Source organism: Podarcis erhardii, assembly GCF_964252035.2.
Source record: "Podarcis erhardii genome assembly, chromosome: 4".
NCBI classification, from domain to species: Eukaryota; Metazoa; Chordata; class Lepidosauria; order Squamata; family Lacertidae; genus Podarcis; species Podarcis erhardii.
This window is the reverse complement of record NC_138508.1, coordinates 7,619,886-7,647,325: the sequence shown is the minus strand read 5'-3', so window position 1 is coordinate 7,647,325 and position 27,440 is coordinate 7,619,886. Positions and strand designations below refer to the sequence as shown.

At 45.6% G+C, this 27,440-nt stretch overlaps 1 protein-coding gene across 1 annotated transcript; it reads right to left on the bottom strand.

The window, feature by feature from the left end:
* Positions 1-199: 199 nt before the first annotated feature.
* Positions 200-22,029, bottom strand: NEU3 (neuraminidase 3). Its single transcript, XM_081859502.1, has 6 exons — positions 21,750-22,029; positions 17,088-17,293; positions 15,181-16,161; positions 12,402-12,683; positions 7,902-8,132; positions 200-2,517 (listed from the first exon to the last, which is right to left on the bottom strand). The coding sequence occupies exons 2-6, from the start codon at positions 17,286-17,288 to the stop codon at positions 1,468-1,470; spliced, it is 2,745 nt and encodes a 914-aa protein (XP_081715628.1). The 5' UTR covers positions 17,289-17,293; positions 21,750-22,029; the 3' UTR covers positions 200-1,467.
* Between the last annotated feature and the right edge of the window lie 5,411 nt (positions 22,030-27,440).

Sequence of the window (27,440 nt, the reverse complement as noted above, 5' to 3'; positions counted from 1 at the left end):
CTGGTGGAGGATAGTCTGGCTTCCTTAGGGCCCAGGACCTCTAAACTATGATTATTCATGGACCTTAAGGTCCTCTGCGGGGCAGACCAGGAGGGACAATGAGATGACCTGCTCTAGATCTCCTGTGTCTCTGGGCCTTTAACACCCCACAGAACCTGGAAGCTCAAGGGCTTATTATGGGTTTTTTTAAAAAAAACAAAACAAAAAAATCTATAACATATACATTTCTGCATATTTAGGAACCCCCCACAAGCACATCGGAACAAGCACTGCCTTGCTTTTGGGGTGACTCTGATCTTTTCCAAAATTACAGACGTCCCCATGCTTTCGCGCATGTGCAAGAGCTCACGCAAAAATGAAGAGTGCCAGTTCCAGTGCCAAAAATCCCAGAGGGTATAGCATTGCCCATCCGTTTTTGAACTTTGAAAAGTTCCTCCTTTCGTGTACAGAAGTAGAAGGCAGCAAAGGCGGCAATGAGCCAATTCTGAACAATGCAGTTCTGTTTATATATCATTTTAGGCCCCAGGACATGGAAGGGTGAGACGTATCTTGTGACCAACAGGAGGCAGCCGTCAGCGATGGTGAAAAAGAGTCCCGAGGTAAAAATGAAAGAAAGAAATCACAACAACCTTGAATTGTAGACCGCCCCTTTCGATTTATCAATATAATTACGCAGAAGATGCAGTACAGTGGTACCTTGGTTCTCAAACACCGAAAACCGGGAAGTAAGTTTTCCGGTTTTCAGACGTTTTTCGGAAGTCGAACATCTGATGCAGCTGTTGGCTATTGTTTCTGGGATGCCTGCACCAATCAGAAGCTGCACCTTGGTTTTCGAACATTTCGGAAGTCAAATGGACATCCGGAAAAGATTAAGTTTGGCGCTTTTGTTTTTTCCTATTTGTTTTGCGTTTTTGTTTTTGAGGCTTTTTTGGTTAATTTGTTTTTGTGACTGTGTGGAACCCAGTTCAGCTACATTGACTGTGTGACTGTGGAAATGTATAAAAATCCCCCATCCAAACAATGACTATCATCATTGCAGGTAAGAATTTTTTTTTATATCCTCTACAATACCATCTTATTTATTTTATAGTACAGTATGTTGATTATTGATTTCATTTTATAGATCAATGGTCTCGTTAGATGGTAAAATTCATGTTAAATTGCTGTTTTAGGGGTTGTTTTTAAAAGTCTGGAACGGATTAATCCCTTTTGCATTACTTTCTATGGGGAAGCACGCTTTGGTTTTGGAACGGATTAAGTTTGAGAACCAAGGTACCACTGTAATTCTTTTTTGTTTAGCTACTTTCAAGGTGGCAAAAGCGAGGGCCTGTTTATCGTCATCCCAAAACGACGGTCGTTTTCCAAAGCCTGCACAGTATAATGGCGGAGACATAGGAGAGCCTGGAGGGAGAGGCAAGCGAGGGCACCCACATTTTCTGTCCTGGGGTGCTAAATTTCCCTGAGCACCTATGCTTCCAAGGGAGAAGAGGTACCACAGCAGCTTTCCCTCACATTCCTCAGGAGCTCAACACCCGTGAACAGTTGGAAGGCGATCTCCTCACACTCGCAGGACACCCCACACTCAAACAGGCACCCAAACATCACCGACTCACCCTCCTCGCACACAGCCAGGTCCGAATACCCGCTGGGCCCTTTGTTCAGGACCCACGGGGCTTTCCAGCACCCCTTCTCCAGCGGAGAGGTGTTGAGGTAGATGCCCAGATCCACACGCTTGTGCCTTTTCGTGGGGTGGGAGAAGATCAGCCATGACCGGGCGCCCTTGAGGGGGGCCGAGGAAGGATCGAGACCCGACGACTTGGCCCCGTCTTTCTTTGGGCCCACATCCAACGGCTCCAGCTGAGGGGAGAAGCTCACCACGCTGCCCTGGCAACCGTGGGGAGACTCGCACAACTCCTCACACAGGGAGGGGCTGACAAACTGGTGGCCGTTGTCGGTGCACAGCGCCCCGACCCGGTAGTTGTGGAGGCTGCGGGCGTTGCAGTAGAGGACCCGGCTGTCGTCCGGGCACGACAGCTCGGCCACCTGGCACTCGGAGGTCAGCAAGGTCTCGAGGAGCGGGCTGCGCGACCAGCTCTGCCCGCCATCGTCGCTGTAGAAAGTGAGGCAGTGGGGCTTGATCCAGCACTCCAGAGGGTTCCCAAACAAGCGCTTGTGGATGTAATAAGCGTACGCCGGGATCACCAGGCGGCCGGAGCTGAGCTGGACGCCGTGGCCCGGGCCGACGGCAAACGTGGCCCAATTGGTCAGCTCTCCGCCAATGACCGCCTCAGTCAGGTCGGTCGTCTGGCTCCAGGTGCGGCCGCCATCTTGGCTGGAGACGTAGCAGAGCCTGGCGGCGTTCCTCCCTGTGCTGATCTGGTGCCGTTCCGTGATGTACTTCTCCACACAGATGAAGAAGAGGTAAAGGGTGCCGCTCTTCCTTTCGAATACGGGACAGGGGTTCATGGTGCGGTGGTTGGGCAGGACAGCTGTCTCCAGCGGTTCCTGAGGACCCCACTGAAATACAAAGCAGAGGATGAGTTAGAGCACGGGTAAAGGTAAAGGGACCGCTGACCATTAGGTCCAGTCGTGACGGACTCTGGGGTTGCGGCGCTCATCTCGCTTTATTGGCCAAGGGAGCCGATGTTTGTCCGCTTACAGCTTCCAGGTCATGTGGTCAGCATGACCAAGCTGCTTCTGGTGAACCAGAGCAGCGCACGGAAACGCCGTTTACCTTCCTGCTGGAGTGGTACCTATTTATCTACTTGCACTTTGACGTGCTTTTGAACTGCTAGGTTGGCAGGAGCAGGGACCGAGCAACGGGAGCTCACCCCGTCATTGCGGGGATTCAAACTGCCGACCTTCTGATCAGCAAGTCCTAGGCTCTGTGGTTTAACCCATAGCGCCACCCGCATCCCTTAGAGTACGGGTAGTCAAGCTTTTAATACCTACTGCCCACTAATTCATCTTTCTTGATGGTAAAATTTCTTACCACCCACCAGTGCTCGATGGAAGGAGGATTCGGCTTGTGCCGTAGAACACCTTACCGCTCACATACAATCCTTAAACGGCCACTAGTGGGTGGTAGGGACTGTTGGAATTCCTGCTCCATGATTGCAGTCATGGGACTGTTGTCTTTCACATGACGGTGTATGTTTTGACTCCACAGAGTGGGAAGTGACGGAGACAGGATGTTTGTGTTACTGTGTTGCATGAAGTGGGACTATTGTCCTTTGTTCTTTCTCTATCCGATGCTAGAGAGAGAGGGAGCGATGTTGCAGTGCTCTGTGTGTGTTAACAACAACAACAACAACAACAACAACAACAACAACAACAACAACAACATATTATTTATACCCCGCCCATCTGGTTGGGTTTCCCCAGCCACTCTGGGCGGCTTCCAACAAAACACTAAAATACAATAACCTATTAAACATTAAAAGCTTCCCTAAAGAGGGCTGCCTTCAGATGTCTTCTAAAAGTTTGGTAGTTGTTTTTCTCTTTGACATCTGGTGGGAGGGCGTTCCACAGGGTGGGCACCACTACCGAGAAGGCCCTCTGCCTGGTTCCCTGTAACTTGGCTTCTCGCAGTGAGGGAACTGCCAGAAGGCCCTCGGCGCTGGACCTCAGTGTCCGGGCAGAACGATGGAGGTGGAGACGCTCCTTCAGGTATACAGGTAAATAAAGTAGATTAGCCAAAATGCTGAGTTGCTGACGTCTGTCATGTGCATGATGTGCAAACTCTGTGGATCCCTAAGTGTTGGCATCGGTCGCTGTGATGTTCAGGTTGAAGAAAGCTTTCGAAGCTCCCGAACGATCGACCAGGAGGGAGAGAACATGCCAGTTGGGCATGTGTCCCTGCCAGGGTCCTACTCGAGTGTGGGCTGAACTCCTGACAGAGACCAGGTTGACAACCTCCTAGTTAGAGGATAAACACAGATATTTCGCTCTCTTCGCTGCGGTGCAGTGGTTAGAGTGTTGGGCTAGGAACCAGGGATGCCGGGGTTCAAATTCCCGCTCGGCCCAGGAGCGGACTTACCAAAATCACAAAAGAATCTATTCATGTATGCAACTACGGCTGCACGGACAGCATTAGCACAATATTGGAAAGAAGAAGGTGTCCCAGCTAAAGAAGATTGGCAAGTTAAATTAATGGAATATTCTGAAATGTTTAGGGAAGTTTTTAATATTTAATGCTGTATTGTTTTTAACACTTGATTGGGAGCCACCCAGAGTGGCTGGGGAAACTCAGCCTGATGGACGGGGTATAAAGAAATTTTATTATTTATTATTTATTTATTATTATTATTATTATTATTAGTGCAAAACTGACAATGAAATTAAGGGGAAGAGACGACAACAAATTCAAGGAAGAATGGAAGATGCTTATTGCATATATACAGGAGCATTGTACACAGGTTAATACATTAGCAGGGTTTTAAAAGTACTTGTAATTTTACAGTGAATGGATAATAGGTGATTTAAATATGTTCCAAATTTAACAATGGACATCCTTGTCTGAGGATAATCACACTTTTTGCTGAGGACACAAGTGGCATCCCAGCTCTCGAAAAAGGCTTTGGGGTTTTTAATTTGGGCGTCAAGCGCCGCTGGAGTGAGCACACAATCTATTTTTGGGTGGCTTTTAAATAGAGGTTTAAATTCCTCTCCCTTCTTGAACTCCCCGCAGGCTGTGTGTTCAAGGAGGGCAGCTCTACCCAACACTCAGACCTCAACCTATTCCTATATACTGTACTTTCGGGGCCGTCTTACCCATAGGCACTAGGGGTGTGGGTCCCCGGGCGCTGGGCTCTCAAGGGCACCAGGCCGAGAGTCTGGGGCCCAAGAGTTGAGTCTGGTGAAGAGCCCGCCCGTCGGTGGAAGCGCCTGGGACTGGGCAACCTGGCGCTGCATATACTTAAGACAGCCCTGCGTACTTTTCCATCTATAAGACGCCCCCATCTATAAGATGCCCCCTATTTTGGGGGACACAAATTTTAGAAAATGGAGGAGATGGCACAGAGTTGTTGAGCTTTTTGTGGGAGGACTTCCCAAGGTTGAGCTTTTTTTAAAGGGGGGATTGCATCACTAAATCCGACTCCCGTCTGTCCCATCACCGGTGGCCATTTGAAAGTTGTTCTGCTGAATCTCCAGTGGCAGAGAGTTCCACAGGACTGGGACATTTGACACTAAAAGCTCGGTTTATTGCTGCTGTCAGATGAGCCTCTCTGTCTCGGGGAATGATGAACAACACTCCTGCAAATAGTCCCAGTGATCGAGCTGCGCCTGGTGATCCTCGTGGTATCCTAGACAGAAATTGTTCAGGGCTTTGTAAATTAATACAGTTGAGGAAAGTGAAACTTTCCAGAAGGAGCAGAGAAGCATTTCGGTGGCTTGGATTTGGAGAGGACAGAGCTGAGAGGTCTTGCCTGGATATTGTCTTTTAAAAAACAATCTCAAACTTGATCCCTGGAAAATTGATGCAGGATTAGGAAATTTGCCCTTTTTCTTGTAGGAGTGTCTGCTTGCTTCCGCTATCATATACCGGGACTCAAACCCAAACCCCCAGTGTTACCAGGGCAAGTTCCCAGCAAGGCTTCAAGTTACTTATTGAGTCAGCGGCATAAATATACACAGACTGGAACAACTGTCAGTCGCTCAGCCTGACTGGCAAGCTGTTAACCCTATCTTTCCATTCCTTTTTTTAAAATGTGGGCAGAAGGCATATGGAACAGACTCTTCATAGTCACACGTGGAAGAATCTATGCCATATATCTGTTGCTCATGAGGTCAGGACAATTCAAGTAATCGGACAATTACTTGAATTACTTGGATCCGATTGTTGCAGCCTCAAAGCCAGTCAAATTTATCTGAATTTAGGTTTTGTGTGAATTTCCTTGTACAGTCGTTACCTTGGAAGTCGAACGGAATCCGTTACGGAAGTCCATTTGAATGCCAAAATGTTCGGAAAGCAAAACACAGCTTCTGATTGGCTGCAGGAAGCACCTGCAGCCAATCGGAAGCCGCACCGGACGGTCAGCTTCCAAAAATCATTCGAAAACCGGAACATTATCGGGTTTCGATTGTTTGGGAGCTGATTTGTTCGGGAGCCAAGGCATTCAAGATCCAAGGTATGACTGTCTGATTGTAAATCGTTATTAGCAAAGACTGTAGATTTTTAAAAAATCTAGTTCCATGTGTGCATATCATTATTATAAATACAGGGTTGTACACAATGGCATAATGTAATTTGGGACAAAGCATTTTCTGAAAAGAAAGGGGAATACAACAAACGAGGTTTAAAGGCACTCTCAAGACAAATCTAAAAAAAAAATGCAACATAAGCACAGAAAATTGGGAAACACTGGCCTGCAACCACTACAATCGGAGAGCAGCTTTTGCTAAAGGTGTCATGGGCTTTGAAGACACTCGAACTCAGGACGAAAGGGAGAAGCGCACTAATAATAATAATAATAATTTTTTATTTATACCCTGGCCTCCCCAGCCAAGGCCGGGCTCAGAGCGGCTTACAAGCAATAATAAAAACAAGATGAATGATTACAAACTTAAAAACAATAATAAAATACAACATTAAAATAATGGAACATTAAAATATTAAAATGTAGCCTCATCGCAGGAGAAGGAAAAGAAGAAAAAAAAAAAAGAAAAAAAAGAGAGAGGGAGGGAGGGAATCAAATTGGCTCCAAGCCAAAGGCCAGGCGGAACAACTCTGTCTTACAGGCCCTGCGGAAAGAAATCAGATCCTGCAGGGCCCTGGTCTCATGAGGCAGAGCGTTCCACCAGACCGGAGCCAGAGTTGAAAAGGCCCTGGCTCTGGTTGAAGCCAATCTAACTTCCTTAGGGCCCGGGACCACTAGGGTGTTGCTGTTTATGGACCTTGAGGCTCTCCGTGGGGCATACCAGGAGAGGCGGTCCCGTAGGTATGAGGGTCCTAGGCCATATAGGGCTTTAAAGGTCTAAACCAGCACCTTGAACCTGACCCTGTACTCCACCGGGAGCCAGTGCAGCTTGAAAAGCACTGGGTGAATATGCTCCCATGGCAGAGACCCCGTGAGGAGCCTCGCTGCAGCATTCTACACCCACTGGAGTTTCTGGGACAGCTTCAAGGGCAGCCCCGCGTAGAGCGAATTACAGTAGTCAAGCCTGGAGATGACCGTCGCACCTAAGAGGAAGCCACACTTGGCAAACCCTCACCGTGATCAATTCCTGCCTGGAAACCTATGTCCCCACTGTGGAAAGACGTGTGGATCCAGAATTGGCCTCCACAGTAGGGTTACCAGACGCCCCGGTTTCCCGGGGACAGTCCCCGGATTTGAGACTAAGTCCCCGGACAAATTCCATCCCCGGAATGTCCCCGGATTTCATCTAATGGCCCCAGGAAACGCAGCGGCGGCAGTCTCAGTAGCCTGGAGCAGTTGGCTCTGGCTGGCTTCAGGAGCTGCTTGGAGGTCCCCATGCGATGGTGGTGGAGGGGCTCTCAGATGCAGCTTCCGGGCTGCCTCCACCTTCCCTGCCCCCAGCAACTAAGCTGTGAAGGGAGGCTTCACGCTGCCTATCAGAGCTTATGTGCAAGCAGGAGGGGGCAGATATCTCTCAGTTAGGCAACGGGAAGCCTCCCTTCCCAGCTGGGGGACTTGCTTCAGAGAGCATTTCCCCCCATTATACACAGTGCGCAGAGCTTCATTAAATCCCCGCCTTCATTAAACAGCTTACCCGAGCTGCCTGCCACCCTGCTGCCACGCTGGAGTTGGTGTGGCCGCATAGAGGCAGGCCCATGAACTGCTGCGTGACGACAGCCTTACATTTATTGTATATAGTAAGAAAGTAAAGAAACGTGCAATGAAGAATAGCAATGTTATGCTTTCTGCTCCTGGCGTTACCTGAACAGACGTTCCTTCCTTCCGCCCTCGCCTCATCACCAGGAACTTAGCATCTTCGTCTCGGGGGGATGAGCGCTCTTCTGCAAACGCCAGGAAGGTGGACTCGAAGGGCAGGTAAAGCAGCGCCGGGATGCGGTAGGTGAGGCCCCCCCGTTTTTTCTGGCTGAAAAGAGTCACCTTCCCAGAGCCAGCCTGAGCCTCGGCCATGTTTTCTGGGCATGCAGAAATATTCTAGGAGACGGGGAAAGGAGAGAGCTTGAAAGCCAGAACTTATTGAGTTACATTTCCTTTTAGCGCGCCTGCGCTTCTAGCAGAAACCTTCAGATCGGTCCGGTTGATTTGCTGACATAGCTTACATCAATACATTTTGTTACAAAAGCTATTGTGCTTTGTATTGTGCCTGTGTGAACCTGCTACTTGTGTTCTTGCGATAAGCGTTTTAGCTCCTCTCTTCCCAAAGTGAAATACTTTCTCAGCAGTTTCTTAACAGTTTCTTAAAGCGATAGGCTACTATAAGTTCCCTTTTCTCAGTCACTCCCAGGGGTCCACATTATCACAATTTGGGGGGCCCCTACAACTTGACTTAATTTAACAAAATAGTTTGGATTTTGAATAAATGTGCGATGTTGTTACTGTTTTGAATTTCACTGTGCCATTATCTCCCGTGGTGGGCCATGCAAACCGCTATTCTGAATGATGCTTTTTGCAGGGTACCAGATACTGGGGATGCATTTATGAAACCAAGCTGGAGAATGGCCCCCAAAGATTTGGGAGCTAATGATCTAAACTATCAATCCTTCTTTTGAAGAACCAGCCAGCTCCAAAGTTTAAAGGTACACTGTTTTGTGGAAGTAAGAGGGCTGGAGACTAGAGGGGAAAGAGACTACCCTCTTTCTGTATAGTAAAAAGGCAAAGGGACCCCTGACCATTAGGTCCAGTCGTGGCCGACTCTGGGGTTGCGGCGCTCATCTCGCTTTATTGGCCGAGGGAGCCAGCATACAGCTTCCAGGTCATGTGGCCAGCACGACTAAGCCGCTTCTGGCGAACCAGAGCAGCGCATGGAAACGCCGTTTACCTTCCCGCCGGAGCAGTACCTATTTATCTACTTGCACTTTGATGTGCTTTTGAACTGCTAGGTTGGCAGGAGCAAGGACCGAGCAACGGGAGCTCACCCCGTCGTGGGGATTCGAACTGCCGAACTTCTGATGGGCAAGCCCAAGAGGCTCTGTGGTTTAGACCACAGCGCCACCCGCGTCCCCTTTCTGGAGAGAGAAGATCAAAAAAGTGAGGAGGGGCACATTTTACCCTTAGGGGAATCAACATTTTTAAAAAACCACCTATTTATTGATTTATTTTTAATATATACCCACCCACTTCTAAGTAGTCTACATAATAATAATAATATTTTTTTATTTATACCCCGCCCTTTCTGGTTCAGAAAACCAGGCTCAGGGCGGCTAACAAATTTAAAACACTTAATTGATGCAACAAAAAACACCATAAAATACAGTATAAAACGTGAATAACAATAAATTCAGAATTCAAAAATCAATTTAGGGGGGAAATCCATCCAATAAACATTAGATGAAATAAAATATTAAAAAATATGATAGAATTAATATTAAGCCAGTGTGACACTGTGGTTAAGAGTGTCAGACTAGGACAGGGTTTGAATACCCACTTGGTCTGTGAATTCTCAGGTGACATCAATAAAATGCATGTTCATAATATGTGCGCAAGGTAAACACACCATAAACCACAAGTCTGAAAGACGGCTAGCTCTGTTCTTTGGTTGCCTCTGTTCTCAGACCGGTGATCGGAGCTTCATGGGGAGTTCGGCTGTAAAAGCCAACCCCAGTTTCCTTACATAGCTGTCAACTTACAGATTTGAAAATAAGGGACCAGTAGCCTTGAAAATAAGGGATCAGCAGCCAAAATAAGGGATTTTAGTCAACCAGCTCCTGAGCCAAAGGCAGAATGTCCAGCCAGCAGCCAAACGAAGCCTGAAGCAGTGGTTCCCACAGCGCAGCAACCCAGCAAAGGGGATGCAGCAAGGAAAACCACCGTCCCCTCTCTGCTGGGAAGCGCTGAGCAAAGGCGAGTCCCCAGGCAACGCGGCCGATTTGATCGGCACAAGGCATGCAAGCTCCACCCCCCAGTCGTTCTTAGACTCCATATTGGGTGAGCAACACAGCCAAGCAACACAGTTGGAGCCTCCCTCCTCCCTGGCCGGCAGGGAGGGAGGGAGGGAGAGGAGCTGCTTCCTTTGAAACCCGGGAAATTTAAGGGACATCATCAATAAGGGACAGCAACGGGACACAGCGCTGGGATAAGGGACTGTCCCGCCAAATAAGGGACGCTTGACAGCTATGTTTCCTTATAATAACCTCACGGGGTGATTTCAGACTCGTTATTCCCTTCCAGGCTCGCCTACCTCACAGGGTTGTTTGTGAGGATCAAATAGGGGGGAGAAGAACCCCAAACACGACTTTGATCTCCCTGGAGGGAAAGGTAGGGCGTTGATGCAACAAACAAATAAAAACAAAACAAATAAGTTCCTATTCTTGCCATTGAATTACTCCACTAAGGGTGATGTCTAACTAAGACGCGCTCAAGAGACCCATCAACTTCAATGGAATGGCTGGTTTGGTCCATTGATTCAAATGGGCCTGACTCTGCATATGACTAATAAAGGATGGTCACACAGTCCATGGCATGGGTAGGGAAACTAAGGCCCGGGGGCCGGATCCGGCCCAATTGCCTTCTAAATCCGGTCCACGGACGGTCTGGGAATCAGCGTGTTTTTACATGAGTAGAATGTGTGCTTTTGTTTAAAATGCATCTTTGGGTTATTTGTAGGGCATAGGAATTTGTTCATTTTTTCCCTTCAAAATATAGTCCGGCCCCCCACAAGGTCTGAAGGACAGTAGATCGGCCCCCTGCTGAAAAAGTTTGCTGACCCCTGTACTGTATAGGGCTTTTTGTTTCTGAACTTTGGCAGGTACATCATTTTAATTTTAATAGTATTCAAGCTGAAGGTAATTTTAATTTTTGATGTGGTGGGTAGAAGTAACTTCCTGAATAGTATTCAATCTGAAGGTAATTTGTGGATGAAAGAAGGGGGAAAGGAATTTTTTTTGAAATAGTTAATAAATGTGCAAACACCAAATAGATAAGAGTTGGAGATCCAGATTTAACACTCCAAAAGTAGGTAGCCATTTTAAAAAGTCCTCAAAGGATTTCAGCTCCAAAGGTGGACTGACTGATTAGGGCTCTGATATGTTAGAAAGAGGGAATTTCCCTCTCTCTTTCCTCATATAACGCTAGTGGATTGGCATGGGATTCAGGACAGCCAAATGAAAATACTTTTTTCACATGCCGCATAAATGAGTCATGAAATTCTTGGACATAAGAAATGGTGGTAAAAAATAAAATTAAAATAAAATAAGGGATGGTCACCACTCTTTAAAGAATCTTAGAATGTGGGGAGAGAGATCTACAGCTTCCTCTGTGAGACCCTAAGATACTGAAGGGCCCTTTATATGTCCAGCTGTCCTTTGTCAACAACAAATTGTCATTGTTCTTTGTGTTGAATATATGCTATGTGGTAATTTATGGACCTAATAGGTATCTAAAGCCATTTGCACATGACAAAATATGTATTTTATCAACGTAACTGTTGAACTGAAATACAATTAAGAAGTAGCATATTAATAGTGAAATACAATTAATAATTATATTAACAGTGAAATATAAGATGCACCAGACCACAAGACGAACCTAGTTTTTGGAGAAGGAAAACAAGAAAAAAAATATTCTGAATCTCAGAAGCCAGAACAGCAAGAGGGATTGCTGCGCAGTGAAAGCATCAATCCCTCTTGCTGTTCTGGCTTCTGAAATAGCTGCGCAGCCTGCATTAGCTCCATAAGACGCACACACATTTCCCCTTACTTTTGAGGAGGGGAAAAGTGAGTCTTATAGAGCAAAAAATACGGTAATTATTAAGCTCCAACTTAAAATTATTGTATTCATAACAAACTTAATAATGCAAACACATTTGGCAATAACAAAAGTTCCTTGAGAAACACAATTGACAAAGACTCGTAATCTAGTCTCTAGAAACTTGCTATAACATGAAACAATAATAGGTGTAAATATAGGATGCAAACTACTAATAATTATAAACAGCAGAATGTAGGCACCCTATATATAGAAATGAGGAAACCAGTGATATTTTAGGGAGCAGGCTAGCCGGAGGGGTCCATCGCTTACATCATAGGAGCCTACACAACACAAAACACTGTTGCTGTATGTAGCTTTTATTTTATTTGTTTTTTAATCTTATATTTTGAAAATCTACATCCAGTTTTTTCCCCTTTAATTTTTTGGGGGGCCCCCAAGAGAGTGGGGCCCAAAGCTATAGCTTGTTTAGCTTATACCTAAATCTGGCACTGATTGCATGCCCTGCGCTGCCCGCTTCCCCATCCATCCATCACTCACCGCGCAGCGGATTCCTCGCAGTGCATAAAGACCCAGCATGGGGGGGGGGGGGAGCGCGATCCGCAGGCGCAGGATACGACCCTGCAAGCCGAGGAGAGAGAGAGAGAGAGACCAGGAGAGGCGCTTCCTCGCCGGCGCGCACAGCCCAGCTTTGGCAACAGCTGAGCGCAAATTGCAACAAGAAATATAAATATAAATAAATGCTCGGCAGCTGCTTCCACAGGCTGCCAGCCAGCCTGCTGGGATCCGGTTCCCCGCTTGGCCAATCAGGGGAAGGGATCTCTTTCAGAAGCCATAGATTTAGTCCATGGTAAGATGCATGGCTAGCAACATCAGAAGGAAATTCAAAGTCAACCCGCAAGCTGGCGGCAGTGTGTCAGTCTACCCTTTTTCTTTCTCCCTATGCCCCATGCAGATGAGCAAGAGGCAACGTCAGAGTATGTTAAATGAGCCATTTATGAATTGTTAATGGATAAAAACTTCCCCCCTTGAGCCACTGGTAGCTGCCAATTAATTGAGAGCTAACATTTAACCGAGAGACACAACTTTCACAGAATTGTAGAGAAACCCAATGGTCCTTGATTGATTGATTGATTGATTGATTGATTGAATTTATATAGTCCAGCCCCCTGTAATGAAGGAAGCTCAACACATGGTCTCCCATCTCATTTGAAACCACGCCAGATACTGCTTGTCTTTGCAAATGTCCTACAGTTTTATTGCTGCATCACTAGGGGCTTGAATAATGGCGGGGGTGGGGAAAATATTTCTGTACAGCCATATAATAAAATACTAGTGTGGTGTAATAATACATAAAACACAATTTACCAAAAAAAGAAGAAGACCATCATTAAGGTGATGGGTTAAGCAAAGTACAAAATAAACACCTGCAAAGGTCTGTTAGCATTTAAAAAAAGAATTTGAAGAGAGTGTCAAAACCAGGGGTACCTGCAAAATCTCTTTCTTATACAGTGTGACTGGTGGCACCCTATATATTTTTTAATCCATATGAAAATACTGGTTTAAATCCATATCGAGATTCATAGTTCAGTTAAAAATACAGACTGTATTCAATTCTCCGCCATCCCTACTCAGGATGTCTGTCACCCCATTTGGTGAAGCAAGACGGCCGTGTTAGATACTGTTTGTTTGAAATCTTGACGTTGGGCAGCTGAACAATGCAATAAAACAAGGGATGCCCACAAAATGGGTTTTTAGCCTGCCTGTTCCTGCAGGCTTTGGGGCGGGGCACAAACCTCATGATGCTTTCCCCTCCTCCGGTCCCAGAGAAGAAACCAGTTTTTCTCCTAACCGGTAGCATGAAAAGGATTTTTAGATTCATCACATGGCGTTGTGCCGTACAGTGTGTGTTCCGTGTGCTACGGTTTTTGATGTATGCAAAAACCCCTCCAGGAAAAAAGAAGGAAGCGGAAAATGAAACTGACAGCAGATCATTTTATTTAAACACATTCCCTGTAGGCTATTGTTCGTTAACAGCTTTTATTTCCCACATGCTCACAGTGCAATGTCCTGGGATTTGGCTGGCGTTGGTGCCAGAAACTTGGGCAATACAGGTAGACCAAGCAATGGCATAGACGGTGGGCAACGGAATATGCCACTGCTTTAGGAAAACAAGCCAACTTCATAAACAACGTTTTGAAGTTTGGTTGTTTCAGTAAACCACAGTTAAGGCCAACCACAGTTTCTCCAGGTTCAGACATAACGCAGGAAACAATAGACAAATGGAAACTTCAACTTCCAATCTCCTCCTCATGGCTGCGCCAGGGAGGGAAGAAGGTTGCTGAGAAGGCTTGTTCATATTTGGCTGAGCTATAATTTTAGCACAGTAAGACCTTGCTGTGAAATGGACAAAGGCACCCAAGGAAAACAGCCCATGCTAGCTTAAAAAGCAAAGAAAGCTCTTAGCTAGAGTCGCCATATTTCCAAAATATTATTTCCAAAAAGTAGAAACCAGGACAGCACCGAAATTGGGGTTTGTTTAAAAATAGCTCAACAAAGTTGCTTGCAGCCCTATCTTAGCATCCTCTTTGAGGGAAGCCATGACAGTTAAAACTGGTAGAAAACCGATATACATTTGTAGCGTTTGACACATAATACATTTGCAGCCAAGCCGAGTACATAATACATTTGCAGCCAAGCCTATACAGTGGTACTTTGGGTTAAGAACTTAATTCATTCCGGAGGTCCGTTCTTAACCTGAAACTGTTCTTAACCTGAAGCACACTTTAGCTAATGGGGCCTCCTGCTGCTGCCGCACTGCCAAAGCCCAATTTCTGTTCTCATCCTGAAGCAAAGTTCTTAACCCAAGGTATTATTTCTGGGTTAGCGGAGTCTATAACCTGAAGCGTATGTAACCCGAAGTACCACTGTATAGTGCGCGCGCACACACACACACACAGAGTATTAAAATATTGTTAAATAAACAAAAATGAATTTTAAACCCTGCCTTTTGCAATGATGGAGGCGTGGTGCTAAAGGGGTCCGCATCAGCAGAGATCATATCACCAAAACCCAGACTTTCTGTGGTCTGAGGAAAGATGAAGGAGCCTCAGGGAAAGTACAGAATGTATCTGCCAAAATATTAAGTGAATGAAATGACACCTTCCCACACTAACTGTTGAATATGGAAGCACCGAGTGTCTGAATGGAGCAGAAGGCTTTCTGTGCTCTCCTAATGAGAGAGAGGGAGGGAGGTAGAGGGAGGGGAGAAAGAGGGAGGGAGGGGGAAAGAGAGAGGGAGAGAAGTGTCACAACATCATCCTTCCCTCACGTTCCTCAAAAGCTCATCACTGGTGAAGAGCTGGAACGCGATTTCTTCAATGGGATGGTGCACCCCACACTCAAACAAGCACCCAAACACCAGTGTGTTCCCCCCTTCTTGGCACACAGCCAGGTCCGAGTAGCTACTGGGACCTTTGTACAGCACCCAGGGAGGGCGCCAAGAGTCTTTTTCCAACGGGGATTTGTTCAGGTAGATGCCCAAATCGAAGCGCTTGTGGCAGTTTGTGGGGTGCGAGTACACCAGCCAGGACTTTGTGCCGCCGAGCGAGGCCGAAGAGAAGCGAGAGCTGCCCTCCGGCTGAGGGAAGAAGCTCACCACGCTGCCCTGGCACCCACTGGGCGGCTCACACAAGTACCCGGACAGGTACCCTTCCTCAAAGTGTTCTCCGCCATCTGTGCTGAAAGCTTCGGCCCGGTACCTGTCCGGGCTGCGGGAGTTGCAGTACAGCACTGGGCTATCGTCCTGGCGGCTCAGCTCCGCAACTTGGCACTCGGATGTGTTCAAGTGCATCAGGAGCTGTCCTCGGGCCCAACTCTGCCCGCCGTCATCGCTGTAGAACGCGAAGGAATGAGGTCTGGTCCAGCAGTTGAGCGCATGCCCGAAACATCGCCTGTGGATGTAATAGGCGTAAGCCGGGATCACCAGGCGCCCGGAACTCAGCTGCAGGCCGTGACCAGGCCCAACCGCAAAGGTGGCCCAGTTCCTCAAATGTTTGCCAATCACCTGCTCCGTCAGGTCGGTCGTCTGGCTCCAGGTGCGGCCGCCATCTTGGCTGACGACGTAGCAGAGCCGAGCGGCGTTCCTCCCTGTGAAGATCTGGTGCCGTTCCGTCACGTGGGTCTCCACACAGATGAAGAACAGGAAAATGCGTCTGCTCTTCCTCTCGAGAACGGGGCAAGGGTTCATGGTGCGATGGTTGGGCAACGTGGCTTCCATCAGAGACTTCTGAGGACCCCACTAGAAGGGAAGAAAGATGGAGTAGTTAGCCGGTGGTTCTCTCACTAGGGCTCACTAGTGATATATCCATATATCATCCAAAACCGGTTTGAAGTCTATAGCGTGATATCGGTTGAATAGTTTTTGTCCTGTCCATATATCACGAATCATGATGTGTTTTAAAGCTGGATGGAAGCCCTCAAAAACCGGTTTCCAGTCCATATAGTGATTTTGGTTTCATAATTTTTGACCTGGCAATATATTGCAAATCATGATGTGTGAGGGTGTTTAGCGGCAGTGGGGAGTTCCTGGAGGCAGGGGAAACAAAATCCATTTTCATGACGCAGGTATGTGAGCTGGCAAAGTGCCGTAGTATTTAAGCAAGAGGTGTTTACCAATGAAGCCATTCTGGAATTCTCTGGAATTCTGAAATTGACCGCAGTTCAAACAATTATAACTGGTACTAATATTATTATCTGTTAAATTTGCCACTTAAAACATTAATAAAAAAGAAGATGAGTTTAAAACAAACTTCATTGCCAGGTCAACTAACATTTCAGATTGAAAGGAGTCAGAGAAGCTGTCCACAATGGTTTCCAGACACTTCCTTGGGTGGTCAGTACCAAGCCAATCCACTTTCCTGGCAATACTTTTGTTCCTGGAACCCAACTCAAATGCTACACAGAATGACAAATCAGGAAAAGCACAGTTACATTTCCTGCACCTGGTGTTACCTGGAACACCTTATCACCAGGAACAGAGCACCATTAAACAGCTCACCTGGGCCACCTGCCACCCTGTTTTCACACTGGAGTTGGTTTGGCCACATATTGGTGGCCACATGAACTGCTGCGTGATGGCAGCCTTACATTTTATGTATATAGGAAGAAAGAAGAGAATTATGGAATGAAATATAGCTCGGTTACGCTTTCTGCTCTTGGTGTTACCTGAACGGACATTCCTTCCTTTCGCCCTCGTCTCATCACCAGGAACTTGGCATTTTCGTCTCTGGGCGTTGAGCGCTCCTCAGCAAATGCCAGGAAAGTAGACTCAGACGGCAGGTAGAGCAGAGCTGGGATGCGGTAGGTGAGACCTTTTGGGTCTTCCTGGTGGAAAAGAACTGTCTTCCCTGAACCAACTTGGGCCATGTTTCCTGAGCGTGGTAGAAAAAGAGAGGTCAGAGGAACGGACAGTTTCGCCAATGGAGAGATGTAGAAAGTGGAGTCCCCAAGAATCGGTATTGGGACTGGTGCTTTTTAATTTGTTCATAATTGATCTAGAGAAAGGAGTGAGCAGTGAGGTGGCCATGTTTGCTGATGATGCTAAATCAACGGTGCTAAACCAAAAAGAGATTGTGAAGAGCTCCAATAGGACCTCTCTGTCAGCATCGCCCTTGAGCCAGTGCCACTAACTGGACTCATCCACTTCAGCCCCGACTGGGCTAGGCGAGCTGGGTAGCACTTCCAGAGACCACCTTCTGCACAGGAACAGGTCAAAGTGCTGTGGACTCACAGCTTAGAGTTGTGAGCACCGGATTCACTTCCACAATACAGTCGTCGCACAGCAGAGTATAGCAGAGTCTAGCAGTGTATAAACGACTCGGAGAGCAGCTCTGTAGAATATCTTCTTTTATTCTATAACTACAACTATAATACAAAACTATATACAGAGCTAAATAGGTCTAAGCATAAATGAATGCTGCACTGAGTGTCTGCAGCTGCTCTTAGCAGCAACCTTATCTCTACACACGATCTCTAACACTCAGTCTCTCTCTCTCTCCGACACACTGACTGACTGACTGACTTGGTGCTGGAGCTGAATAAGTAGAAAGCAGAACACTGCTCCTCCTCTCTGGAGAATCAGCAGACTCGTCAGGAGATTCTTGGATATGGGAGGGGTGAAATCTCCTCACTCTCCACGCGTCGTGAATGGGCGGTAAAATTGCAAACGCAATTCAACGCAAACAAGTGTAAAGCGATGCATGTTGGGGCAAAAAAAATAAAAACCTTATTTCCACATATGCTCCCATGATGTCTGAACTAGTGGTAGGTGTAGGTAAAGGACCCCTGGGCGGTTAAGTCCAGTCAAAGTCAACTATGGGGTTGCGGCTCTCATCTCGCTTTCAGGCCGAGGGAGCCGGCGTTTGTCCACAGGCAGCTTTCCAGGTCATGTGGCCAGCAGGACTAAACCGCTTCTGGCATCACGGGACACCGTGACGGAAGCCAAAGCGTACGGAAACGCCGTTTACCGTTGTACCACAGCGGTACCTATTTATCTACTTGCGCTGGTGTGCTTTTGAACCACCAGGTTGGCAGGATTAAGAGTGTTAATTAAAAACACTTTTTTGCCCCAAAATGCATCGCTTTACGCTTGTGTGCGTTGAATTGCGTGTAAATCTTAAGTGTAAATCATCGCAGGGTAGTAGTCAGCTTAATAAATTAACTGTGGCCATAAAGGAAAGTTAATTCCTCACGCAACACATAGTTCTAGGGAACTCCCTTCTGTAGCAAGTCAGTGATGGCCACAAACCTGGATGGCCAAGGATTAGACAAATTTAAGAATGGCTTCTGTCCACAACAGCAAACGCTGTGTCTCCATGATCTGAAGCAGGAGAGACGGAGTGTTCTTGTGTTCGAATCCTGCTTGCAGGTTTCCTGAAGGCATCTGGTTGAGAAACTGGAGAACATGATTCTAGACCGGATGGACCATTGGCCAACAGGCTCTTTTTAGGTTCTTGCACAATTAAAACCAGTCTGGCTGGTCCCTGACACATACATTCCCCCGACGTTATTCCCTTCATGTGGCGACATCTTTTTCTCTGCAACTCCCTGTCTCTTGACGTTAGTCAGATACCCTCACTAACCTCCTTCTAAGCGCCTGAAAAAAACCTTTCAGTTTTGGCAGTCCCATCTAGACACCTGTCTTGCTGACATTTCTCTTTGTTCTCAACGAATCCTTCATGGGCATTTGCTTGCAACTGGGTTTGTGGGTTTTAGCCGGATCATTTCACATGCGCTGCATGGAGAATTCTTGTTTCGATCAAAGGGTTTGTTGGGTTGTTTTGTTTTGTTTTTAGATAAACGAACAATGCACCTCCCCAATAAATTAAGTACCCCAAGCTGTTTGCCCCAGGAGAGAAAACAGGGAGGTATTCGGGAGGATGGTGTTTTTGCACTCAGGGCTATTGGTCACAATGGATATGTTTCACCTCCACTATCAGAAGCAGTGATCCTTCTGAACGCTGAGAATCGCAAGAGAGCAGGGCCAGATTTAGGTTTGATGAAGCCCTAAACTCCTGAAGGTAATGGGGCCCTTTCTATGTCCAGCTGTCCTTTGTCAACAACAAACGGTGGCTGTTTTTTGTGTTGAATATATGCTATATGGTAATTTATGGACCTAATAGGTATCTAAAGCCATTTGCACATGTTGCCGTGCAACCAGTCCATGCAGAATGTTAGCACCCTATATATAGAAAGGAGCAAACCAGTGATATTTTAGGGAGCAGGCTAGCAGGCGGGGCCCATGATTTACATCATAGGAGCCTACACAACGCAAAACACTGTTGCTGCATGTAGGTTTTATTTTATTTGTTTTTTATCTTACATTTTGGAAATGCATATCCAGTGGGGTTTTTTCTCTTTATTTTTTTTGGGGGGCCCCCAAGAGAGCAGGGCCCTAAGCTATAGCTTGTTTAGCTTATACCTAAATCTGGCACGGTCTGTATGCTTCTCCCATGGGGCAAATGGCTGAATGGGGGAATGAGTTTAATCAGGAAAACAGCACAGAGGGAGGAGGATTAAACCCTTCCCTTACTGCAGTTCTGTTCTGAATTTGGTAGCTCTGCCACCCAAATCTGAGTGGTCCCAGTGAATCTCCCAGTTTGCACCCTAAGAGTTCTTTGTTATCCAGAAGCTTGCTCTTCCTGCCATTGACTTGGTTTCTCTGCTGACAGCACTCTGTCTCCCAAGAACCCTTCAAAATAAGGTGTGTGCATCAGGTGAGATGGAGGAATAAATCATGACTGTCTAGGCAATCCCCTAGAGCGTTTTTATATTGTTAACAATAATTTCAACTGGTGTCCTGTTTTGCGGCTGTTTTATTGATCCCGTGGCCACATCCTGCTCCAGAATGGATGGAGCGCAGGATATAAAAATATTTAATATAAAGAAGTACATGGTCCCAGGGTGGGTGCAAGGGCGGGGGCTGCATATACAAAACTTGGTGGACCAGGGAACTGGATAGCAGGTTGATCTTTAAGAGCATGCTGGTTTTCTGCATTTGGGGGAAGGCGGCTAAGAGGGGAAATTGTTTAATGCAGGGGTCAGCAAACTTTTTCAGCAGGGAGCCGGTCCACTGTCCCTCAGACCTTGTGGGGGGCCGGACTATATTTGGGGGGGGGATGAACAAATTCCTGTGCCCCACAAATAACCCAGAGGAGCATTTAAAATAAAAGCACACATTCTGCTCATGTAAAAACCCAGGCAAGCCCCACGAATAAACCCAGAGATGCATTTTAAATAAAAGGACGCTTTCTACTCATGTAAAAACACGCTGATTCCCAGACCGTCCATGGGCTGGATTTGGAAGGCTATTGGCCGCATCCGGCCCCCGGGCCTTAGGTTGCCTACCCCTGGTTTAATGGGACTGTTTGCAAGACACACAGAAAGGGGGAAGAAGAATCTATTGCAGCTTAATGGACCACATAGGAAGTGCTGCAAAGAAGGCTCTGGGATTCGGAGAAGGGGGCTCTGCTGTTAATCTGTGCTAGAGGAGTACTGCAAAGCATCTCAGATTTAAGGATGTGCAGAGGGGAAATCATTTCCTGCTGAAGAGGTATATTCTCTAAATGAGATTTTGACTGGGGTTCTTTATCCCCCTAATTTTATGGATTGGGCACGCCTTTCTTTTTGCTCTGAAAACTTTTTTTTTTTTTTTTAAAGAAACCATCTGACTCTAGAATGCTATGATTATCTATAATTGCACCTCCCGGTAGAAAGCAGTATTCAGGGTAGGTTAGGCTAGGACATTCTTTTTGAGAGAGAGAAATAATTAAAAACTAAATAAACCACCAGCCCCACCAGCAGGGGTTATGAACACGTGGGCCTGTCCTGGGAAAAGCTATAGTCTTAAATGCACAAACCCAGCCTCTGTACCTAAATAAATCAACAAAGGTCTTGGCATCCTGATAGCAGCTTCACAGCACGGTCTCTCTCTCTCTCTCTCTCTCTCTCTCTCTCTCTCTCTCTCTCACACACACACACACACACACACACACACACAGGAATGCAGAAATAATTGTGGGTCTGCACCCCTACTGTCTGCCTCCCTCCCTTATAACTCTCCGGCTCCCCGCATCCTTCTTTCTCTCTCTCTCCCTCTCCACCCACCTCGCCTGCAAAATGCAGTTTTAAAAGCGCGCCCTGAAAGACACCCCCCCCCTTACACGCTTGGGATGCTGTGGTTGTTGTGAGCGGGTGCTGGGGGGAGAAATAGTTCATTTCCTGGCATAAAGGGTGAGAATAATGGGGGAATAATTCGGGGGTAGCCGCCCAATTCGGTTGTCCCCCCTCCCCGCCGCCATCCCCTCCATCTTCATCTCCATCACTCACCAGGCAGCAAGCTCCTCCGAGATCAGGGGGAGAGGGAGCGCTTCGTGGGCAGGATCCACCCCACAAGTGATGGCAGGGAGGGAGCTGAGCCTCTCCACCCCAAAAACCAGGGCAGGAGGAGTTTCTCCACCCGCCTCCTCTCTGCAGCACCTGCCGAGCCCCGGTCGTTGCGTCAGGAATTGAGCAAAGCAGGTGTGTGGACTGGGAGGATGGAAGGAGGCAGAGGCGACAAGAAGTAACGCCTAGCTGTCAACTTTTCCCTTTTCTTGCGAGGAATCCTATTTGGAATAAAGGAATTTCCCTTAGAAAAAGGAAAACGTTGACAGCTGTGAACTACAGTGGTACCTCGGGTTACATACGCTTCAGGTTACAGACTCCACTAACCCAGAAATAGTACCTCGGGTTAATAATAATAATAATAATAATAATAATAATAATAATAATAATAATAATAATAATTTATTATTTATACCCCGCCCATCTGGCTGAGTTTCCCCAGCCACTCTGGGCGGCTCCCAATCAGTATTAAAAACAATACAGCATTACATATTAAAAACATCCCTGAACAGGGCTGCCTTAAGATGTCTTCTGAACGTCAGGTAATTCTTTATCTCTTTGACATCTGATGGGAGGGCGTTCCACAGGGCGGGCGCCACTACCGAGAAGGCCCTCTGTCTGGTTCCCTGTAGCCTCACTTCTCGCAATGAGGGAACCGCCAGAAGGCCCTCGGCGCTGGATCTTTTTTTTTTTTTAAATAATTTTTATTGATTTTCATAAAACAAAAAACACAAAAATAAACAACACATGACTTCCCCATGCCTCCCCTTCACTGCACCCCTGTTTCAAAAATTTTTAGCAATCCTTCATTCCTTTTCAATATTTAGTTTCCCTCAAAATTTTCTTAACTTAGATATTTACAGCTATAGATCTCTATTTCTTAACCCTTAACATTTTATCAGTCTGAGATTTTGCAACAGTTCTTAAGATATAATTTAAATTTTTTCCAGTCCTCTTCCACTGTCTCTCTCCTCTGATCACAGATTCTGCCGGTCATCTCTGCCAGTCCCATAAATTCAGTCACCTTCGTCTGCCATTCTTCCAGAGTAGGTAATTCTTGCATCTTCCAATACTTTGCCAGAAGAATTCTTGCTGCTGTGGTTGCATACATAAAAAAAATCTTATCTTTCTTTGCTACCAATTGGCCGACCATGCCCAAGAGAAAAGCCTCCGGTTTCTTTACAAATGTCCACTTAAGGACTTTCTTAATTTCATTATAGATCATTTCCCAGTAGGCTTTAACCTTTGGGCAGGTCCACCAAAGATGATAGAAAGTTCCTTCGCATTCGTTACATTTCCAGCATTTGTTATTGGGCAAATGGTATATCTTTGCAAGCTTGACTGGAGTCATGTACCACCTATAGATCATTTTCATTATGTTTTCTTTCAAGGCACTACATGCCGTAAATTTAAGGCCTGTGGTCCATAACTGTTCCCAGTCAGCAAACATAATATCATGACCTAAGTCTTGTGCCCATTTGATCATAGCTGATTTAACTGTTTCATCCTGTGTATTCCATTTCAGCAACAAGTTATACATTTTAGACAAATTCTTAGTATTGGTCTCTAACAGTTCTGTTTCCAATTTTGACCTCTCTTTCTGGAATCCTAGTTTCTTGTCCTGCTTAAAAGTCTCATTTATCTGATAATAATGTAACCAGTCTCGAACTTTGGATTTTAATTTCTCAAAGCTCTGTAATTTAACTTTTTCACCATCATATTCTATAATTTCACTATATTTTGGCCAATTAGAATCCATGTTAAGTTTTTTTACCGCTCTAGCTTCCATTGGTGACAACCATCTGGGTGTTTTATTTTCCAACAAATCCTTATATCGATTCCAAACATTATATAAAGCTTTCCTGACAATATGATTTTTAAAGCCTTTATAGATCTTTGCCTTGTCATACCATAAATATGCATGCCAGCCAAAATTGTTATCGTACCCTTCCAAATCTAAAATATCTGTGTCTTCAAGAAGTAGCCATTGCTTCAGCCAGCAGAAAGCTGCTGCTTCATAATAGAGTCTTCTTGGAAGTTTGAAGTGTCAGGCATAGCTCTAATGGCTTTAGCCCAAACGTAGCAGAGTTTTCCTGCACAGCGAAGAAGCTAGTTGAGGTGGAAATGACTAGTCAGCTAGACTCAGAATAACTATTTACAGGATTTATTAAAAGGAAAAGAAACCAGCAGAGTTTCTGCATACAAAACAAAGTAAAATAAATCCTTTCTTTCTCTCTCTCTCTCTCTCTCTCTCTCTCTCTCTCTCTCTCTCTCTGTCTCTCTTTTAACCATACACAGCACTCCTTCTCCTAACACACCTAACACCAAACTGTGCTAGCATTCCTAGATAACAGAGTTGAGGGCTGGTCGTTAACCAATCGGAGTGAGTAGTTTCTAGGTCAAGCAGACCTTGGCTTTCTGCCAAGAGTAAATTGACACTGCCTTGAGTTAATTGTGTGAAGCCAGAATCTGCAAGTTTTCATGAGAATCAATTAACAGAAACTGAACACCCCCTCACAGATTCTGCTGGACAATTAACATCAAATAACACCTATGTAGGAGATTGTTTTTCCAGCAAACCTAAACCCTTGCACATTTGCTTGTTCTTTATCTTTGCCAATGGTTTAGTTAATACATCAGCTACATTTTCTTCACTTGATACATAAGTACATGTGATTATATTGTCTTGTACACAGCAACGTACATTTTGGTATTTTACAGAGATATGTTTGGAACGTGATTTGAAACCCTCTGTTTTACTTAAGGTTATACAAGCCTGATTATCAATGTAAACTCGTACTGGTTCTCCACAATTTACATTTAAATCTGCTAACAAATGCTTGAAATAAATCACCTCGTTGCACAATTCACTCAATGCGGCGTACTCGGATTCCGTTGATGACACACTTACAACGTCTTGCTTGCGTGACCGCCAGCTGATTAAAGCTCCACCGACCATTATGACTAGTCCTGTGACAGATTTTCTATCTGGCAAATTTCCCCAGTCACTGTCACAGAAGCAACTCAACATTTCATCCTCTGAAGAATTTAATTGTAACATATAGCCAATTGTCTGTTTGAGGTATCTCAGAACTTGTTTTACCCCTTTCCAGGCATTTAGTGTGGGTTTTGAGACCAATCTACTCAATATGCCTACTGCATAGCTAATATCAGGTCTGGACCATTGTGCTAGATACAATAAACTTCCAATTACAGAATGATATATATCAGGATGTTCAAATTCAGGACTCTCATCTATATGAAGTGTTTTTATGAAACCTGGATCCATAGGCACCACTGCCCCTTTGCAATCCTGCATCCTGTATGTAGTCAGTAGTTGTTTAACTTTGTTCTGCTGACTAATTAGGCAGCTGCCATCTTGGGCCCAGCACACTTCCAACCCTAGATATGTCCTAACCGGGCCTAAGTCCTTCATTTTGAACTTACTGGACAATTGCTTGGCAAACCTTTTAGTTTGTTTATCTGTTTTACAAGCATACAATACATCATCTACATAAATCAGACAAAACTCTTGATCACTGCCTGTACCACGTACATAAACACAATTGTCAGCTGTACTCTGCTTGAAACCAAATGACACTTAAGGCCTCATGGAAACATTTGTTCCAAGATCTTGCCGCCTGTTTGAGACCATATAAAGCTTAGTTTAATTTCAACACTCTATTGGAACCTGTCTCATAACCAGGCGGTTCGGCTAGATACAGGTCTTCTGATATTGATGCATGTAAATATGCAGTCTGGATATCAAAATGGTTTAACAGGAGTTTTCTCTTTGCTCCAAGCGTTAGAATCAGCCTTACACTGTCCCCCTTAGCAGTAGGGGAAAAAGTCTCGTCATAATCTTTTCCAGGCCTCTGAGAGTATCCTTGAGCCACTAAACGAGCTTTGTATTTGTACTTTCCTGTCACCAGAGGTTTAAGTTTGTACACCCACCTGCAGCCTACAATCTTTGCCCCCTCAGGCGCTGCTACTGGTGTAAAGACCTTGTGCTCATTCAGAGAGGACATCTCTTCTTCCATTGCCTGTTTCCAGAGCTCTGCCTCCTCTTTTGGTAACTTTAACACCTCCTGAAAACTCTTGGGCTCTGCAATTACACTAAACACATTTGCAGTATCTGGAGAAAAACGCACCGGAGGCACTCCTTTGTTTTGTCTTTTAGATCTTCTGGGAGAAAATTTTTCTTCTGACCCACTTTCCTCCTCAGAACTACGACCTCTCTTTTGTTGCTTAGCAACTGGTCTCTGGCTAATTCCACTTTCTTGAGAACTCTTATCTGAACTTTCCTCCCCCTCAGACTCTGATTCTCTATGTTTACCTTCAGAGTCATGAAGCTCCTGGGAAGGTTCAAACCAAACCTCAGTATTGGCATGTAGTCTCTCCCAGCCACTATGTTCACAAAAACTGGCATTCCTGGAGATCACAATGCCATTTGTCCCTTCAGCAAAGCGGAAACCTTTTCCCAGCTCCTGGTAACCCACAAACACTAACTGTTTGGTCTTAGGATCTCCCTTCTTTCTCATTTGTTTTGGAATTAGTACCCAGGCTTTTGATCCAAACACATGCAAATGGTCAATTTTGGGTTTTTTCTGAAACAATTTAAAGTACGGAGTTGTACCTATTGTTTGATGAAAGAGCCTATTTTGGAGATAACACGCGGTGAGCATGCTCTCCCCCCAATAAGACATGGGCAAATCAGCATCATCAAGCATGGCAAACATCATATTTTGTAAAGATCTGTGTTTTCGCTCTGCAACGCCATTCTCCTCTGGGGAAAAAGCATTTGTTTTTCTATGCCCAATGCCACGCTTTTGTAACCAATCTCTAAAAGCATTTGACATAAATTCGCCACCTCTGTCCGTCTGAATCCTTCTGAGTTTAATGGACAGAAATCTTTCCACAGATGCCACCCAGCCTTTAAACTTAGTGAACACGTCACCCTTATTCTTCATGGGAAAAACCCAAGAGTAACGCGTGGCGTCATCCACAATTGTTAATGAAAAACGCGATCCACCCCTGCTTACAGCAAATGGACCAATTACGTCCATGTGAACCAGCTGTAGCGGTGACTCACTAACTCTGTCACTTCTGGGGTAAGAGACTCTGTGGGTTTTAACCTTTTTACAGACATTACAATCAAGGTACTTGTTACAACTCTTTAAATTACCCCCATCAGCCAATTCAGACATTTTTAGTACACTTTTCCAGCAAGCATGCCCCATTTTCCTATGCAATAAGTGCACACAGTTGTCATGTATAGCTTTGTTATTCACTGCAGGCTGAGATTTACTGACTACTGCTGCAACTTGAGATCCTGCTTTAAGCCAAAACAAGCCTCCCTCTGACTTAGCAGTGCCTAAAATCTCACCAGCCTTCTTAATAATGCAACTGTCTCCTTCAAAATACACTTTAAACCCAGCTTTTAGCAAACAATCTACAGACATCAGATTGCTCCTTAATGAAGGCACACAAAGTACATTTTGCAGGCATTCACGAAAACAAGGAACAAAAACTGCACCCCCCGAAATCACTTCGGAAGTACTTCCGTCTGCTAGGGCTACCTGGCTGCGCTGTGCTGAGTTCTTGGAAACAAACAATTCATCTGAATTTACGATG